Raw genomic sequence first — 20,015 nt, 5'->3', positions numbered from 1 at the left:
CATGATGCCCTGAACTCTTTTGGGACTCTGCAGAGATCCCCATCAGCAAGAAGGGCCTCACCAGATGCAGCCCCTTGACCCTGGACTTCCCAGCCTTCAGAATTGTAAAAAAATATATTTCATTTCTTTATAAATTACCCAGTTTCAGGTATTCTATGATAAGAAACACAAAATGACTAAGAAACTGGGTTTCTGAAGCTTTGCTATGTCCAACTAAAAAACAATAGCTGCTGAATTTTCCCTGATGTCTAACATCTCTGAGTAGAATCCAGTGATAACACATGGTTGAGATTATCTTTTAGAAACCTTGAAAAATTCATCAAGGACCCAAAAGTCTTCTTTAGAGATAGGCTGCTCTGTGCATAGCTCATACAGAGCCCCTTCCTTATCAGATGCAGGTCTGATGAGTTCCAGGTGTTAAATATTTGGGGACTCAGGGTCTGTTCTGGACATTTCCCCACACAGGTGGATCTGGTTGGCTCAGACCACCTGCCAACATTAGGCCACCCATCCTGAAGCAAGCCCATCCTGCTCTTTCTGGATGGCCCTTCTAGTCAGGAAAAGGAATTGGAAACAGAAGGCCAATGGTTGGGAGGAGATGAGGTCTGTGTGTTCTTGTGGAGCAAGCAAGAGGCTAGCCTGGTATGGACTCTAGTGTTTGTTCTGGCTCCCCTGATATGCCTGTGCAAAGGCCTTGAGCATGTCATTTCTCCTTTCTGGTCCTTGTTCACAACAGAGGTATGGGCCTCGGCTTTCCCGTCTTCAGAGGTGAGTAGAAGTGAGTAAATGGGGAAATGATTGCCAATTGCCAAAGAGTCTCTAAAGGGGAAGAAAAGCTAAAGCAAAATAGTGTGAGATCAGTTTCTGGGCTCATGACCATTTTAATTTATTGGTTCAGAGTGAACAGAGAACTCTACTCAGCCATGACTTAATAACTTCCTCCTTCCAAGCTGCCTGAGATGGTCATGTCTCCAGGTAATGAGCTATATCTGCTCCTGTGGACTTCATGTCTGGGTGTTGTTTTCTATTTTTTAATTCTTCAGTTTTTAGTTTTTTTTCTCTAGATATAAAATAAAGCTATTCTCATTGAAGAAAATTTGCAAAGTACTGTAAAGTACAAATAAAAAAATATCATAATTATATCTCCAATCAGAAGCAACTGCTTAAAATATTTTGGAATATATTTCTTTCAGGGTGTTTTTCAATGCACCGTTTAATAGACTTAATGTTAGAAAAATACTATAATAATTTTAATGACTATATAATTGTTTACTTATATATAAAGACTATTAGAAATCTTTCCCTCATTAGGTTTTTAGGTTGATCCAGTTACATTATTTTAAACAATTGATATATACCTTTGAGCATAAGTATTTATGATTATTTCCTTAGGAGAAATTTAAAGAAGGAGCATTGCTGGATTAAAGAAGAAATATTTCCAGCTTTCTTCCATATTACATATGATTCTACCTTTATGTTACCCTAAAATCTAAGTTAAAAGATAGGACAAAATATAATGTTTTCTATGTAAGGAATTTGTATGATCCTTGGTCTGCAAGTAGGACCCACCCACTCCTTGAAGTTTCTCTGAAGAAGAAGAATTCTATGCTTTCTTTTAGCTACACACTGTGGCAGGGGTGACTGAGATTTCATCTTATTTGGTTATTAGGGAGTAGCTGCATTTAGTATTGAATATTGTGGTGGTGTGGATACTCAAAACCATCACTGATAGACGATTTTGGGGTATCTAAATTAAATACCCTTACTCCAGAATAGAATTTGGACATATTTAAAGCATTTTAGTGACGTTTTGTCTCTACAATATATTATAGTGTCTTACATATTGAATATTAATATAGTATCTTACATAGTGAATATTAAACCACAAGAAACTTTTTGCTTATCGTCATCTCTTAAGGGCCTCACGTGCTCATTTCACATTTATTTGGGCTATTATGAAGAGAATACCCCCTTCCCTTTCTAGCTGTGGGTTGGGAAGTATGAAAAATCAGCCTGACTTTAGCTGAAGGAATGGAATTGTTCAAAAGCCGTTCTGAGGCATATGCAAATACTTAAGAGTAGAAAAATCAAAGAAGTGACGGTCCCTGATGAGGCTCTGAAAATTGAACCAACTGTGTGGTAAATGTGTGTATGTATGAGTGTGAGTGTGTGTGTGATCCTTGAGTGTTTAGAGTGTTGGGCCACTAGTGGGGTGAGATCAGCGTTGTTGGAGGGTTAAAGTTTATAAAGCACTAGGCACAGTACTGATTATTATGAGGACTCAGTACAGAAGTTAGTTAGATAATGAAAATATATTAGTGAATAATTGTAATCAATCCTGAAGGTCACATAATTGGTTGGCAATGCAGTCAGAACCAGAAATCCAGGTTTTTGATTCCAAGCCCAGTGCTCTCTCCAGTAGAACACGTCAACTCAGAGATATCAGGCATTTTGGCAAAAACTGTGGCTGTTGCAGTAGTCAACCATGGATAACGTCCTGTGGAGGCAGGAGAGGGCTGGATACTACCTAAGCAAAAGGTAAGAGAACTGGGGACTCCCGGAGATTTTTATGGGTAACACTGCTGAGTCATATTTTGAGCCTGTATTCCATGGCTTGGTTCGTCCATTTCTGTCTTTGTACAAGGAGACTTCAAAATGCCCCTAAATTTTAGAAAATTTAAATTTGAATAGCTCAAAATTACATAACCAAGGACAGCTTTTTACTGATGACTTTTGTAATCTCACTTGTTTAAAACTGAATGTAAAGTGTTTTGTTTTTGTCTTTTTTTTTTTTTTTAATTTTTAGGTTTTAATTATCAGCTTTCTTTGAGAACCAGAGTAATCTCTCAGATCCTTCCTTGCTGTACTATATACTGTTTGGTAACTAGTCAAAAAGGCTCAGAAGTTATATCTCTGAAGCTTTCTCTGGAGTTCAGTTTCAACCAAAAGAAGAAAAAAATCAGGCAAAGCAATGAGTTTGCCTGATTTCTAAGGACCCTGGGTCCTTAGAATACAAGTCTTCATGGCATATGACAAATCTCCATGTTTTGACTGGGGGACCCAGTCTAGTCACCAAACTAGATACCACTGCTCTGGCTACAGGAAGAGGTTTAGGGATGGGTACATTACTCAAATAATCTAATGTATTTTGTTAGGGTTTTTCTCCTATGGATAGAAGGAAAGAGATGCCTCCCTTTGGCTAGGTTTCCCATAGCTGAAACATGGCTTTATGGCTAGAAATATAAGCAGCCAACACAACAACTCACAATCTTCTTGAGAAGCAAACCAACAGAGAAGAAAGCAGAACTGAGATATGGGCAGAGAAAAATAGAGTCTTAATCATAACCCTTGATTCAGCTGTGTCTGAAGTCAACCCTGGCCTCAGATCCCCCAGTTACATAAGCATTGCCCTCTTTGTCTTAAAGTTGTACAGCTTGGTTTTCTGTCACTTAAGTGGGTCCTTTACTTGTATTATTCCATTATCCTTATCATCCCTATTTTACAGATAAGGAAATGGAGACTCAGAAAGTTTAAGGGCTTTGCTCAAGCTAACATAGCTGGGAAGTTGTATGACCTGGATTTGAGGTTGGGCTGTTCTGACTATATAGCTTTTGCTGCTTTTGTAGCTTGGATACAGCCTCAGTTTATTGAGCTGGTCAACCCAACTTTGGCAGCATCAAGAGGGCAGGCATTGGCTCTCTTGTTTTACTGGCCCACAAACAGGACAATGACATTAGACACTTCGGGCTGGTGTGCTTAGGGTTAGACAGGCTAAACTGGATCCTTGGACCCCATGCTGCATGCCTGGTTGCTCTGGGAACTCCTTTTCATTAAGGCTTCCCAACTTGCAGAAACCACAGTCTGGTCTGGACCAACACCTAGCTCTAGGTAGCTAGGCTGCTGCTGAGCAGAAATGGATTCTGAAAGCAGAAAAACTCCCAGGAAGAAGCATCCAGCGTTGAGGTGCTGGGACTTCCCACCTCCACTTCCCAAAACATAAGAAAAAAGAGCAGAAGCTCTTCAACTGTAGGATAACAGTGTTTTTAATATTTAAGTAACAAAACATTCAGGTTAACACTCAATGCATATACAATAAGATAGAGCAACAACAACAAAATTACAAAGCACAATCTAACTATATGGAGGCTTTCAAACAATTAAGTGTTGGATAGAGAATGTGCTAATTAAAAACCCAGCTGAGCCACACAGCACTGCCTGAGACCTGACCAGAGACTTTCTGGTGGTAGGAGGGAGAGCTCATTGTGCCCTGTGGCCTTCAACTCAAATGGATGCTCTTCAACTCAAATGCAGAGAGCACTTAACAATCTCCATGCTCTAGATTGCCCAACCCTCCTCTTTGCTTTTCTTTTTTCTTTAGTTGACTTGTCTGCTCATCCTTTACCCAAACTGAGGCAGTGAGTTCCACAGACACTTTCTCTGGTTTGGTTTAAATGTTGCTGTCTCAGTGAGTAGGGCCTCTGAGCTCACTGCTCTGACTCTTGAACACAACTTGTTATTATTTAATGGGGCATAATCTGTTCTTTCCGCAGACATAGTCTGTTCAGCCTGAAGATCCTTATGAGTATTCACCAATCCCCTTGGAGGTCACTTTCATATGTACTATTGATGTGAGGACTTTACTCTCAAATAATAACCTAATGGCCAAGTTCCCCTGCACCAATGCTGCTGTGGGTAGTTTTTAGAGACTGCTCTTACCTCAGTTTCCTAGGGGGCCTATCTGGCTTTGGTACTGGGATGGAATGCTACTGTCCTGGAAGGAATTTAGACTTTCCGCTCAAAAGGGCAGTGATGTAAGCTCAGGGAAGGTGTGTGGTTACAAAGAGCTTTCAGTTTTGCCCAAATATCTGATGGTCCAACCACTCTAGGTGAATTCAGAGAAGGGAACAGCTCTCAGAGTAACAAAACTGACCACCAGCCAGTTGTGATGGCGCACACCTGTAGCCCAGCTACTTGGGACGCCAGGGTAGGAGAATTGCTTGAGTGCAGGAGTTTGAGGTCAGCCTGGAAAGTGAGACCCCATCTCTAAACAAAGCAAAACAAAACAAAACCGACCACAGTGTCAGGAAAGTGCTATTGCCAGCTGGCAGTGGCTCGTAACCGTGCAAATGTGGGTATGTGTCACTTGGAAACATTACATTTAATTCAGGCTCAACTTTTTTTTTTTTTTTTTTTTAAAAAAAAGAATTGGTTTTAACCTACTTCCTAGGACTTGCTGTGTTCCATTATTTATTTTTTATTTTTTAGACAGGATCTCGCTATGTCACCTGGCTGGAGTGCAGTGGTATGATCATGGGTCACTGCAGCCCCAACCTCCCTGGGCTCAAGTGATCCTCCCACCTCAGCCTCCTGGAATGCTGGGACTACAGGTGTTCGCCACCATGACTGGCTGCTTTTTTCTCTATATTTTGTAGAGACAGGGTTTCTCCATGTTGCCCAGGCTGGTCTTGAACTTCTGGGCTCAAGTGATCCTTCCTCCTCAGCCTCCCAAAGTGCTAGGATTACAGGCGTGAGCCACTGTGCCCAGACATTATTTATTTTTTACATGGCTTACACTTATTATCATGTATAATCAGAGCCATAGAGGCCTCAAAGGGAAAGAATTAGGATCAGTGAGCTTTTCATGGAATTTGTACTTAAGCATGACTTTACAAAGTACCATATAGACAATGTCAAAGCAATTATTTTTTCATTTCCTTCTATCCACATGTAGGGGTGAGGCTAATTCACAGAGATAGTGTATCATTTTACTAAAACATTATTTAACTATATTTAGGACTTAAATTTAAAAAAAATAATTTTCTCATTCATCTAGGGACAATTTCTGACCCACGACAGAAAGAGGACTCCAGTGGAGAGCTCAGGAAACTCCTAGGATGGTCTTGCTGGAATAAGAAGATGCCAACAGCAGTAGAAAGGTTTGGTTGCCTCAAACTGAAAATTACTTTGGTTTGGTAACTTTTAAGATCACAGTGTAAGAAAACCAAGATCATGGGCTGGAGAGATTACAAATATCTTTATCTTATTGCTTCTTCTTCAGTGTTTATTACTAGCCAAGCTGGGGGTGGGGAGACAAAAGCCAAATAGCAGAAAATAGTGTCTTTGGATCTACTCTGTTTTTCCTTTCAAAAGTTTTCTTGGGGATAAGCTGGGAAATAGATCATCAATGGGTTTATTGACTAGGAGGAAGAGGGGGAGTCTGTCTAAATCATCAAAATGTGAGAGAGAGATTAAAACCACATTCTCTCATCAGAGTAGAAAGTTATATTTAAAAAAAGAAATACAGGATTGAAAATGTGAGCTGTAGCCTCTAATTCATAAATAACTCAGCTGTTTTATGATGGAATATTTAGAGACAGAGACATGAGGCTAAAACCATTCGGCCTCTCCCAAGATGAAATCAAGGCTTTTCTAACTTCCAGCTGTGAGTCAAAAGCAATAAGAAATCAAGATGGAATCTCCTTGTTTTTTGGGTGAGCTCTCTGGGAGTTTCTTCTGCCCGTGCTGAGAGGTCTTAGAGCATTACACATAGTCGTGCTTGGAAGGATAAGATTGTACCTCGTCCTCTGTGCGGGCACCCCCATCGTATATCTTCTTGTTTTTGGTGTTGGACCCAAAGCCAGTGCTGGCCTTGAAGCCTCCAGGCTTGTAAGCAACACTGTGGCCCGAGGCATGGTAAGAAACGGCTTTGTAGCTGAAAGAAAAATAAACATTCCGTGATTGTAGATGTCTTTGTTAGGAGGACCAACCTCCTATTTACCCTAAACTGTCTCAGTCTTGGCACTGAAAGTCCAGTGTCCCTGGAAACCCGTCAGTCCGGGGCAAACCAGGATAGTTAGTAACCCTAGTTTTTGGTACACTGGTTTTTCTGCCTCTGCAGTGGAACAGAAGTTCTTGCACTGTTTTAGAGCTTTGCTGAGCCGAGAACAAAATCTCCTGAGAATAAAACAATTGTGATTCCAAATGGACATTTTTGGATGGTGGAGAGAGGTATCCCCAAATCCTCAGTAACTAATGAGTTCCCTCTGTTAATCAATAAAAATAAAGCTGAACCAGAAACAATGTCCAGGGGAACACTGTTACGTCAAAGGATCATAGAATTTGTGAGCTGGAGGGTACCTATGTTCAGCCCATTGCCTCAAGCTGCTCATTTCATGGATGAGGTGATAGAGGCACAGAGAGAGCAAATAACCTGCTGGAGGTCACAGGGCTGGTCAGCAGCAGAACCACGCTGGAATCCAGCTCTCCCCACACCAGTTCAATTTAGGGAGTTACAGCAGAGTTTCTCAGCAGCAGCACTGTTGACATTTTGGAACAGATGCTTTTTTGTCGTGGGACAGTTCTGTGCACTTAGGGTGTTTAGCAGTATCCCTGGCCTCTACCCGCCAGAGGCCAGTATCACTTTCCCCCACCCTCCCAAAATTGTAACAATTAAAAATGTCTTCACATGTTGCCAAATATCCCCTGGGGGGCAAATTGCTCCTAGTTGAGAACCATGGAGTTACAAAACAATCTCAGAAGGAACCAAGAAGGAAGGATTTTTCTTTCAAATAGGCTCACATTTAAATCAGTCTAGGCTGAAATATTCCCATTCTGTTCTTTAGGTTCCCCCTAAAAGAGAAGCTTCGATAATCCTTAAGTCAAATAAAGTTCATCCATATACCTAATTTTTTTTTTTTGGCTGCAAGTTATACATTAAAATAGACCCTGAACAAATAAAACATCTGGTTGCAGCGGAGCAGGGAGACTCACTTGGTTTCTTCTGGTGCCAGGCCCCGGCAGGCGATGCACATCATCACACCCCCAATTAGTGTGAGGCCTCCAGCGACCCAGCCCACGAACAGAGCCGCACCAAATGTGTACCTGGGTGGGGAGATGGTGGCTGTCAATATGGTTGACTCAACTCTCCAGGGTCCGCCCACTGCACCTGGCTGTGCCTGTTCTTTCTGTCCCCACTTTTGGATGCCACATCCATCCCTGCCCATGCCCCTGAACACACATTCCTGTGGGTCACAGCCAACTGATCAGGTACCCTGGAGAGTAGAATTGGGACTAAAGCTAGGGGGCAAAACAGCAGGGGGATTCTAGCATCACTCAACCATAAAATTATAAATCTTATCTCTGTGACACATCTCAAGAAATCTCCCTCCCCCCTCTACTGGCAAAAGAAAGTGTCTTGAAGGTTTGGCAAGAGAAATTTGAGAGATATAAAATCAATCTTGACTGGGTGCGGTGGTTCATGCCTGTAATCTTAGCACTTTGGGAGGCCAAGTTTCAACTGAGGTCGGGAGTTCAAGAGCAGCCTGGCCAACATGGTGAAACCCTGTCTCTACTGAAAATACAAAAATTAGCTGGGTGTGGTGGTGCACGCCTGTATTCCCAGCTACTCAGGAGGCTAAGGCACGAGAATTGCTTGAACCTGAGAGGTGGAGGTTGCAGTGAGCTGAGATTGTGCCATTGCACTCTAGCCTGGGCAACAGAGGGAGACTCTGACAAAAAAAAAAATCAATCTCAAGTTATTATTTCTGAAGGAATTTTAGTTCTTTGAGTTCTCAGTATGGGCCAACAAGCAGTCATCTTAACTTATCTCAAATAATCCTTACAACCATCCATACAGGTAGAGCTATTACCTTCAGAAGGAACTAAGTTGAAGTGACTATTCATTCTTTTATTGATGTCTTTACTTATTTGTTCAACAAGTCTTTATTGAGCTCCTACTATGTGCAGAGCCCTGCCCTGGTACTGGGACACAGGGCGAACAAGGTAGACAGAGACCCTGTGCTCATGGTGCTTCTGTTCCAGCTCACAAGAGAATTCTAACTTGGGGTAGTCTGCCTCCAAAGCTGGTGCCCTTCGCCTAGGGGGGCTGCCTCCAATGAGACTCAATTACATCAGATCAGGATTGAGAACAAAATCTCCTGGGAATAAAATAATTGTGATCCCAAATGGACATTTTTGGATGGTGGAGAGCAGTATCCTTCAAGTGACCAAAAAACTGTTAGGATGTCAGTGTGTATTTTAATGCCAGCTGATAACTTGATTTCCAGCTCCATGAGCTCTGGAGAAAAGCAGAGCTCAGCATGGAAAAGGAGTGCCTCCCCTTGGAAGTTTCCCTTTGTGTTCCTCAAAGAGCATGGGGACTGTTTGTAGAACTCTATGAATTACTAATATGTTTAAAGTCTACGACACAAGCTAAGAACGTTATACCAACAATATACCAACGTAACGTAACAATACGTTACGTTGTTGGTATAACGTAATATGTTATATGTGTATAAGTAATATGTATAAGTAATATGTGTGCAAACCTCTGCAACCTAAGAAAATACAATACTTTAGATGTGCTTTAAAAGCACGCACATTGGCTGGGTGTGGTGGCTCACGCCCGTAATCCCAGCACTTTTGGAGGCCAAGGCAGGCAGATTGCCTGAGGTAGGGAGTTTGAGACCAGCCTGGCCAGCATGGTGAAACCCCGTCTCTACTAAGAATACAAAAATTAGCCAGGTGTGGTGGCAGGTGCCTGTAATCCCAGCTACTTGGGAAGTTGAAGCAGGAGAATTGCTTGAACCCGGGAGGTGGAGGTTGCAGTGAGCTGAGATTGCACCATTGCGCTCCAGCCTGGGCAACAGAGTGAGACTTCATCTCAAAAAAAAAAAAAAGAAAAAAAAAGAAAAAAAAAGCACACACACTTTAGCAGGATTAAAGTAAACAATGTAAGCTTCATGATCAAGTATAGTTGACTGAGCTCAGTCCTTGAAAAAGTTCTGGGAGAAAATTTACCTGTAGGCTATTTTTATTTCCTTGGACTGGGAAAAAGACAGAAATTTGGTTTAAAGGCTTCTGCCTTGGCATGAAGAGCCCTGCCCCCTCATCCTGCCCGGTGTGGCTGGGGCTGAACAGCGGATCTTTTCCTGGGGCTCCTCCTAGGGGGGTCTCTAGGTGATTTCCTGGTGACAGCCCTGGTCCGTGGGCCCTGACACAGACAGAGCCCCTGTCCTTGATACCCCTATGGATGGTTGAGTGATTGCTTAATGCTAATGATGATAACAACAATTGCTACCATTTATTAAGCCCTTACTGATATTGTGATAAGCACTTTTTACCATTATCTTGTTTAATTCTCCCAATAGCCACTGTGATAGTATTTGTCACTTGCATTTTACAGATGAAGAGATTGAGGCTTAGCAAGGTTAAGTAACTTCTCCAATGACCCAGGAAGGACACGATATCATCAGGATTCAAATTCAGGTCACTTTGCCTTCAAAACTCTCAGTGTTAATGCATCTTCTGAGCATGAGGGACAAAGTCCTTTTCCTCAACTTAGACACTCTGGGTCAAGGTTAGCAAACCTAAATACTTACCTGGGACAGGCAAGAAACTTAAATGAGTGAAGTGAGCTAGACAGAAGAACATATTTCATTTTCTCAACTGTAATATATGGGAAAAATCCCTATAAGCATGAGTTGGGCTGTTTGGGCATGGTGGAAATTGTGGTAAACTGGACAGGGTGAGTCCTAGCCAAAAGGGCAGCTGCCTCTCAGCTGCAGATGGCGGTCACGTGAGAATGAGGGCCCAGTGTAATGCTGCCAGATCTTCCGATTTTTTGCACAAAGCTAGAAAAGCAGAGTATGTGTATGTGTGTTGGGGGGTGAAGTCTCCTTGTAGTAGGCACTAGTGGTGCTCTACCCTTTAACCGTTTCTGTGGGTCTCTTCTCCAGCTTGTGTATTCCTTTGCCTTTACCTGCTGGCCCCTGTGGCTGCCTCTGGAATTCTGGCTTTGGTTTAGCCACTGAAGCCACTCTGCCCACAGGGACTGACTGGGGGGCCCAAGGTATGAAAGCTCAGCTCTTTAGTTTGGAGTCGAGACAACTCTGGCGTATAATTCACACTGCACAGCTCTCCTCAGGATCAGGCTGAGTCCAGGGCTTCACCTGAAATCACGCCCATGCTTGGCTTCCCTTCCTTCCCATCCCTGCTTCCCTCACCCACTAACCCTCTCCCTTTTCTTAATGAACTCTGGCACTGGGATCCTCTTCTCAGGATCTGTTTCTGAGAAACCCAGCCCTTAACCCTTCTAATTTTTTTTTTTTGTTTTTTTGAGACGGAGTCTCACTCTGTCGCCCAGGCTGGAGTGCAGTGGCGCGATCTTGGCTCACTGCAACCTCTGCCTCCCAGGTTCAAGTGATTCTCCTGCCTCAGTCTCCCAAGTAGCTGGGACTACAGGTGCCTGCCACCACGCCCAGCTGATTTTGTATTTTCAGTAGAGACGGGGTTTCACCATATTGACCAGGCTGGTTTCGAACTCCTGACCTTGTGATCCACCCACCTCGGCCTCCCAAAGTGCTGGGATTACAGGCGTGAGCCACCATGCCCAGCCTAACCCTTCTAATTTTTAAAAGTTGGTAATTGGTTCAGATTATAAAATGAAATGTTTTATACAAAACACCTTGCAGACTGTGTACAGTGTGAGGGCAGGCAGTTTGCAGCTCTAGTCTGGGGCTTAGGCTCTGCCACTGTTACATACAACACGGCAATAACAGAGTCGGGGAACAGGAGAAGGAAGGGGGTCCCAGGACCAAGTGGGGCACTGGAACCAAAGCTCCATCAAGGTTACTGCCAAGGTCTTTCCTGGCAGCTGGGCTGTCTTGTAAGACTTCTGGGTGGAGAAAATGAGAAGACAAAAGAAAGGGGAAGACAGCTGCCCATCCATGGAGGGAGAAGTTCAGGAGGCCTTTCAGAATTCTATAGTCTTAATTCCAGGACTGAAGCTCCCTGCCCATGGGACAGGGGCCAGTGCTAGGGAGATGGTGTGAGAGAGTGATGGCAGGCATTAGTGCTAAGTGCAAAGTGGCTGGTAGATGGCTCCTCTGGGCAAGGGCAATGACCCCAGGCACCCAAATACTCTGGGAAAGGTGGGCTTTTCTAAGTAGGGTGAGCAATCATTCTGGTTTGCCCATGATAGAGGAGTTTCCCAGAATGTGGAACTCGTATTGCTGAAACTGGGAAAGTCCCAGGCAGACTGGAATGAGTTGGTCAACCTACTTCTAAGTTGCACCTGTAACTAAGAGACCATGAGAGGAACACAGAGTAGGATCAGGGGAGTTTATGGGGATCACTTCCTTTACATTCTTGAAATAAAGCAGAAAAGTGAATGGGGATTGGAGTTCCAGGGAGCCAGAGGGTAATGGATTTATCACACCCTCACTCTCCATCTGTACCCCATGTTGGTGTGGCTGGAAAAATGCCAAGTGCATGCATCCAGACATGACAGGTCACTGAGGTCTAATATTTATATTTCTTCTCAAGAACAAGATCTTTCTTTTTCAGGAATTTGCTCCAGCTTCTTGCTATGAGATATATCCCTTTAAAGTGACTAAATGAATACGGGCATTGGTATTGCTTTTCCATCTTTTAAAAGTTCTACTGTCTTTCAGACGCCAAATCGTAGTGGGGTTTCATCTCCCTCTGCCAGACTGTACCCCCTGTGAGAGTGGGGACTTTGTATCTCCAGCACTCTGAACATGTCTTGGCTTATGGCAGGTGATCAATACATTTGTAGAATAAATGAATTAATGAATGAGAGAAAGAGGCAGCTATACCAGGAAGGAACATCACTTTTCTCACCCATACTGCCCCTTGCTAATTTCTATTCAAACATTTCCCTGTTCCTAGCCAGCTTCCAGTTATGGACGGTAGATGTAAGTTGATGTTCATTTACTTGCCTGGGTTAATAGTGCCTGTTTCATTGCCACCACAATGGGGCTTGTGTAAGAGTGTTAGATAAATACAATGAACTGTCACTGTATTTCAATGCAAATGTCAGATCAGCCTCAAGTCATATCACCAAGGATATTTCACTGAAATGAAGTTTATGAATTTACAGGTGATTGTTGATTTATGATATGGCATGGTTGTCTGATAAATTTTTGCTATTTCAGGCACTGACAGTCACATTAGGCGCATGTGTTTAATCAGATTCTTATAACAATATTCATCATGGTGAATGCTGAGACCTAGATTAGGAGGTTACCTGGTCTGAACAGTCTGCACCATCCCACCCATGCCGGTGTACATGTTAGCTGTGGACATCCAGAAGTTAGTCACCAGCATGTTGGCAAACACAGACACTCCAGCAATTGCACAAAGACCTGTGGGCAAAGAAAAAGAAAACTCCAGAGTTAGTTTCAAGGGATTACAATGTTTCTGAGGCAGTTTATGCCTAGATGAGTTTAGATGAGTAGGCTGCAGAATATTGTATCCCTATAACCAAGCACTGATTATTGAATTCTTGCTATGTGCTAAATATTGTGATAGGTGCTTAGAATGTTTTATATCGCTAATTGTGGAAGGATATGTGTGTGTACAGAAATAAATTTTTCATGCATCTTGGGACCAAGGCTCAATATTCCAAATATTTTCAGTCTGGTTCTTTGGTAATGTCAAAGTATCTTCCCTTAAAATCACTTTCTAAAGCCTCACCAAGAAAATGCCTTTTAGGGATCAAGTCACATGACTCTTTTAGGGTTGAGAACCTCTTTTTTTTCCAGCTGAAATTAAGAGTCAAAAGCTTACTAAGTTTTTTTTTTTTTAAATAAAAAAAATTTCTTTTAATCAACATAGGGTGTCACAATGCTGCCTAGGCTGGTCTTGAACTCCTGGACTCAAGTGATCTTCCTGTCTTGGCCTCTCAAAGTGCTGACATTATAGATGTGAACCACTGCACCCAGCTAAGAACCTCTTATATTGGGGTTGGAGTGACAGCTAAGAAGGACCTTGGCACTCATGATACACAATTGGGCCTCCACACTCAGATCATGAATCCCAGTATGAAAAGTTCTGAACCACATTCAGCAGTCGGGAGGAGTCATGTTTTCTCTACCAGAATGATTTTGCTTTGACATTCACAGAAGTGGGAACTCCAGGCTCTGTGTTTACCTGAGACAATGAACATGATCCCGGAGGTCAGCGTCATGTTGGCTTTGGCAGAGTCCTCCATGCTGCCAATACGGATGCATTTCAGGGCAAAGATGGATACCAGGAGGCCAATGGCACCCAGGACAATGCCTACGATCATCAGGGCTCGCACTGCCTGCAGCATGGCTGTGGGACAAGGGGCAAGACACAAGCAGACAAATAAGACCAGCTCAGCACACTTGATTAGGCTCTGGTTTAATAAAACAAAGCAACCACAACTAACCTGCACCAAACCTCTGAGAGACAGCAAAGTCCATGAACTGTGAACCTTGCCATTGTCAAAGGATGTGGAATTGTGGGAAATACAAAATACATCGCTTACAATTCTCTGACTGATGAAGGACATGCACTCAGATGTCTTCAGAATCAGAGAATTATGGATGGTTGGAACTGGGGGGGGGCCTTGGATTGTATCTATTTCAGCTTCTTGATTTTTAAAGCTTGATAATCTGGGGGTCGGAAAGGGGAAAATAGTTTGTCTAAGGTAAGAGTTCAGATTGCTGATAGAGCTTATAGCTGTGACTTCTAACTCAAATATTTTTCTTCTCTTGTGCTTCCATATGCGCCAAGAGTTTCACATAGTTGTGTCCACTTTAGGAAACCCAGAATTCATTTATAGCATATGATGAAACCAAGGTTGCTAAGTGATATACCAAGGATACTCAATGTTGTCCCTTTCCAAAAGGAACTACTAAGATTATGGTGAGCTGTAGGTTTCAGATGTATATAAAACAATATAACAATATTGGGCCTTTCAACTAGACTACAGTTTATCAGCAGTTTCCTTTCTAGGAATCAGTCATAGCTATAGGCCCTACAGGGACTCTACTGCAGTGCCCTCACCTCCAGATATATCCAAAGTTGTTTCTAGTGCATCCTTAAGTTGCAGTGACTCATAGCAACAATTGTTTACTGAGCCCCCCTGACTGGCCATGGGATGACAGTAGTTAACAACAGGTCAGACATGGTCTCCGTTGTCATGGAGCTTATGCCAAAGTGGGGAACGACAGTCATTAAGCATGTCTATTACAAGTATAATTAATTTAACAAGGAAGACAAATTAGTCCTGCATGTGTTCCAGAAGACAAGCCCCCTAGTGTGGGTTGGTCTGGTGGAGCTGAACTGCAAAACTGTGTGGAGATGCTTATGTGCTAGACACCAATTGTTTTATCCCTCCAGTATATCCCCTTTTTTCCTCTTAAGTCCATGATTTCTGAAGGAGTTGTTGTGTCTTACATCACTGCTTTTCAAACTACTTAAAAATTTAAATTTCCAATCTGTCACAAATTGACATCCTGACAAAATACAAAATCACCTGCTCGAGTGTCACAGGCATGTCAAATTATTATAAATGTTTAGAAATATTTATTTTTGATTTCGGTACCAGAACTCTTCAGGTGGGTAACACATAGTTTGTGGGCCAGCTTGGTACACAGGCCCTACTTTGAGTAGTAATATTGACCTTGATCTTTCAGGCCCAGACTTTATACCTGGTGCCCTTGACCATGGCAAATTAATCCAGCATGGGCATCTGAGTCAAACCGGGCGGATGAGACCCTTATACAGAATGTTTGTGCTGGACACAGAGAGCATCAGGCCAGTCTCTCTCCAGGGACTGAAAGTGTAAGATGCTGTCCTGGGAGTCCATGGTTTCCTTCAGGTGGTGAGCTGCTGTATAACGGCAAGCAGATGAAACCCAACAGTGAGGTAGAGGGCCCTGACAGTGTTTGAGCTCCTGACTCCAGCTTTTCCTATGGTCCACATACATTCCTTCCTTAGGTTTCAGGTGCTATCCCAGCACCATTATTATTATTATTGTTATTATTTTTAAATCCCTACCTGTTTGAACTAATTCAGGTTGGGGTTCTGCTACTTGAAATCAAGTGGTTCTAACTTATGGAAGATGGTTTCATCAGTGTCTAGACATGCTAACCTTTAAAGTCTTATTGTTTTTGGAGAGTTTCCACCCCTCCAGATTTGAAGTCATGACCAGAGTGCTGCTGAAGACCCTTGCAGATGTGAGGGGACCTCTCATGCCAAGTCTTATGGCTGCAAAGACATCGCATTCCACAGTGTGGTGTGCGAAGAGAAGAGGTAAAGGGCATCATTTTTCTTTTTTGGGAAATTGCTGATTTTTTTCCTAGTTATATAAGCAATAACTGCTCAATATAAAAATTTCAGGATGTATAGAAAACCATAAACAGGAAATGAAAAACAATAACCTGTTATTCCAACTCTTGGAGATAGCCACCTTTAGCATCCTGGTGGGTAGTTTTCCAGGAGGGAATTTTTTAAAAAGGAGAAGCAAAACGCTAATGAGGCTCCCCCTGTCACCTAGACCAAAGGGAGCAAGTCAGGAGCCAGCTAGAAATGCAGATGGAGACCTTGCTGAGTTTTAACTAGAAGGGGCTTGTGGGGTTACACTCAAAGGAGGTGTCATTCCTACCCTCAGTGAGACCAGTTAATAATACCCAAGCCAAATTAAAATTTGGGAATGGAGAAGAAACAGGAGAAATGCTTAACACTTTTTTTCTCTTTGAAGGAGATACTGAGGGAATCTGCCTATAGGGCTGTAGGCAAAGGGCTCAGAGGAAACTGTCAACAAAACAGAGAGTTCTGTCCAGCCCTAGTTTTCATAGGCAGTTGCTACTTCTTAGTGAAAGCTAGTAAGGAATTTTCAGACATTCAAAAATGTAGTCCATGTGAAAAAAACCCCTACAATGTAAGTAATAAAATTATCACCCATTTTATGGTTGAAGAAATGGAGACTCAGGTGAGGTAACTTGCCCAAGGACACACACCAAGGGAAAGGAGGCAGAGCTGGGAGTCAAATCCAAAATTGCCTCAAAATCATTACTTTTCCATCACAGCACATTGTTTTGAGGCACCTTATTCTGGAAAAAGAGGTAAAGTCCTGGCTTCCATCAAGGTACAAGGATCTGTATACTCTTACAGAATGTATCCTCCAAATTTGGAGACTCAACCATAAACTGTCATCTTCCGAAATGGATGCTAAGAATGTGGAAGAAAACATTCTCCAAATCTTCTTAGGGAATAACCTGGCCTGGTAGATTATTTATAAATGTGACTCTCAAGATGACAGCATTCCCATCTCCTCCAGCAGTCCTGGGAGAGAACTCTCTCCAGTCACCTTGGGAAGATTTCCCTCTCCTACAACAGCTAACGTCAGTGGAGCTGCCAGTATATTCACTCTAAGGTGTGTATGTATCATAAAGCAATTTGTCATGCCAGAAGAATCGGCAATCAATGAGAAATTTTGAAAAAGGAGAGTTAGATAATGTAGAACTTGTTAAAGTGCCACCTGCAATGTCTGAGGAACAGAGGCCCTAGCAGCCTTCTCACCAGATATCTGTCTGAAGTATGAATGACAGTGTCCACCTATTCTAGTTCTATCCCACTGATCTCCATATACTTGATTCTGATTCTCTTCTCCTAAAGAAACTTCTGATTTTAACTTTGCTTCTTTGCTGGAAAGAGAATTCTACAAACAATGATCATCAGTCTTGGTCCCACTGGCAACTGTCATGGGAGCCAGGTGCCAGTAAGTGGGAGGAAACTGGCTCCACTGCTCATTGCCAGAAACCCCCTAAGTCTAGTAATGACCATGGAGATTCATGGTGGTAAACTCACCTTCCCCTGCACCTGCACGGTCTTACCCTCTGGGATCCTAATCTTCTCTATAGATAAGTAAGCAGAGAAAACTGCCACAAAGCAGGTAGCAGGTAGGTTTCTCTTTTAGCCATTCTGTCTCTTACTTGATATTCTGATCAAGAGGCTTATCAGCTGATAACAGGTGAGTCAACAGGCTCTAAAGCCTGATTCCCTGCACCAAAGGTGTGACTACAGCATTCTTCCCAATGAACAATGAAGTGTTATCAGACCTGAAGGGTGGGCAGGATTCAGGGCTGAAAGAAGCAAACAGAAAAATGGGAACTCAGTGTTCCCTCCCTGTTGCAAAATACCTTAATTCCCCAAGTAGCTGTGAACTGACAGGTGAGGCGCCCTCAGGTGTGGTTTTTTCAATACAGGCTGCACCTGAGCATCTTCTGGGGGTGCTTTTAAAGAAATGCTGATGTTTGTTCTCACCCCCAGAGATTTTCACTTAATTATTCAAAGCAAAATTTCAAGGAATAATGCGAGACAACAGCTTTCAAGAAGGGCTCAGCAGAGGTACTCAGAGTGGAGAGTTGGGCTGAAAGAGGGTTCTCAGGGGCTGGCATCACTAAGTGGAAGTGGGAGTGAGGATGATGGGACAGCAGTTCACCAGCAGCCAAAGGCCTGGACTGGGGCCCTGGTGGAGTAGGGGGATGGGAGGAGCCATACCTTCAGGCATAGCTTGCTCCTAGACTGGAGATAAGAGGGCTAATGGAGGAGCCCAAAGTGGGGGAGCTCAGAAGATGGTAGTCTGAGGCCAGACCCCAGAGGAAACGCTCTTGAGAATAAGATGGGAGAGGCTAGATTCTCTGGAGATTCCAGGGAATCAACACGGAGGTCCTTTGTACCTTGTAAAATTCTACAGAACAATGCGATACCAGGTGAGTGTTATTAGGTAAGTCATTTAAGCTCAATGAAAATGAGTCCTCAATTCTGGAGGGAGTCAAAGATATCTCTTGCACAGATCTGTGAGGATCAGATGCTATTTGGCATAAACCTAAGCCAGGCTCAATAAATGTCAGTTTCCTCTCCTTCCCTAAAAACAATGTATCCCTTGGCAACTCCACAAAGCTTTGACTTGTGCTAACTGTATACAAATGTGAATCCTCTCACATGATGATAAAATATGGTTGAGGATTTGAAACAGCCATGTGTGTGAATTGCTATGGGCAAGAGGGGAAGAAAATTTGAAAAGAAGAAGAAAAGAAAGGCCTGAATCTAGCAGCACCTAAGTAGTGGAGAAGATTGGAAAAATGGACACAAGACCCTCAATGAGCAGGGAGGTAGCTGATGGGAGAGGCAGTATAGGTGGGTTTCTATCCTCATTGACCTTCCTCTTCACCTCTGCTATGATTTGAATGTGTGTTTCCCTCCAAAATTTATATATTGAAACGTAATCCTCAATGCAATACTACCACGAGGTGAAGTCTGCAGGAGGTACCCTCAGGAATGACATTAGTGCCGTTATAAAAGGCCTTGAGGGAGCCTGTTTATCTCTTTTGCCCTTCTGTCCCTTCTGCCATATGAGGACACAGCAAAAGGCACTGTCTTTGAAGAGCGTGAACCCTTACCAGATGGAATCTGCTGACACCTTGATCTTGGACTTCCCAGCCTCCAGAACTGTGAGAATAAATTTCTGTTGTTTATACATTATCCAGTCTAAGATAATCTTCTTATAGCAGCAGGAACCATCTAAGACATCCTCTAAGATGAGATCCAACTACAACTCTGATGATGTGTCTCCCCACCATGAAATGATGCTGCACCACTGACTAGGCCATCCTAGGGCATGATGCTTTGTGGTAGCTGCCTCTGCCATCTAATTGGGGACCACCACAGCCGCAAGCTGAGCAGGCATTCTGGTTCCTAGCTTTTCTCATTGAGCAGTCAGGGCAAGCAGCCCCATTTACCTAAGCTGCAGGTTCTCTTGAGCTGTGTAGGCCCATTCTGAGTTCCCCGTGGTGTCTTCTTCATATGTACAATAACATGTTAACATTTAGATGTTTGTCCACATATTTGAAGAGGCATGCTGATGCTGAAATATTTTTCTCTTTTGAAGAGAGGGAAAGCAGTTTGACTGAAAACCAATAGACTCCCCAACTTTATAACTAACTTATAATCACTTCACCTTCTAGGGCTGGTTTCTTCTACCGGAAAATGGGGAAAGACAAACTGGTTTCACAACCAGTGAAACCATTCAGCCAATAGCAAGAAATAAACAGACAAGCTCCTTTAAAAATGATACTTATGAGAAGTCTCATTTTTTTCCCTTATGGATTTTTGATTTAGATTTTGTGAAGGTTTTGTGAAACTGTTCTCTGGATTAAATGTGGTTTGGTTTAAAACTT

General features: G+C 42.9%; 2 protein-coding genes across 4 annotated transcripts in view; one reads left to right on the top strand and one right to left on the bottom strand.

The window, feature by feature from the left end:
- Positions 1 to 20,015, top strand: part of DZIP1L (DAZ interacting zinc finger protein 1 like) — a 97,391-nt gene extending 77,376 nt beyond the window's left edge. For 2 of the 3 annotated variants that reach the window (XR_010125761.1, XR_010125762.1), the window contains exon 19: positions 1 to 20,015. This exon is cut by the window's left edge. The gene's annotated coding sequence lies outside the window, so the exon portion shown is untranslated. The other variant, XR_010125763.1, reaches the window with a different exon arrangement.
- Positions 4,026 to 20,015, bottom strand: part of CLDN18 (claudin 18) — a 23,223-nt gene continuing 7,233 nt past the window's right edge. Inside the window, exons 2-5 of the mRNA XM_054482293.2 lie at positions 13,954 to 14,118; positions 13,049 to 13,166; positions 7,771 to 7,881; positions 4,026 to 6,712 (exon numbers count right to left, since the gene is read on the bottom strand). Coding sequence (XP_054338268.1) covers positions 6,541 to 6,712; positions 7,771 to 7,881; positions 13,049 to 13,166; positions 13,954 to 14,118 — 566 coding nt within the window. The 3' untranslated portion in view covers positions 4,026 to 6,540. The remainder of the gene's footprint in view (positions 6,713 to 7,770; positions 7,882 to 13,048; positions 13,167 to 13,953; positions 14,119 to 20,015) is intronic.

Source organism: Pongo pygmaeus, chromosome 2 (assembly GCF_028885625.2).
Source record: "Pongo pygmaeus isolate AG05252 chromosome 2, NHGRI_mPonPyg2-v2.0_pri, whole genome shotgun sequence".
Classification (NCBI taxonomy): domain Eukaryota; kingdom Metazoa; phylum Chordata; class Mammalia; order Primates; family Hominidae; genus Pongo; species Pongo pygmaeus.
Note: the sequence above shows the minus strand (reverse complement) of the source record. Positions and strands in the feature narration are given on the sequence as shown.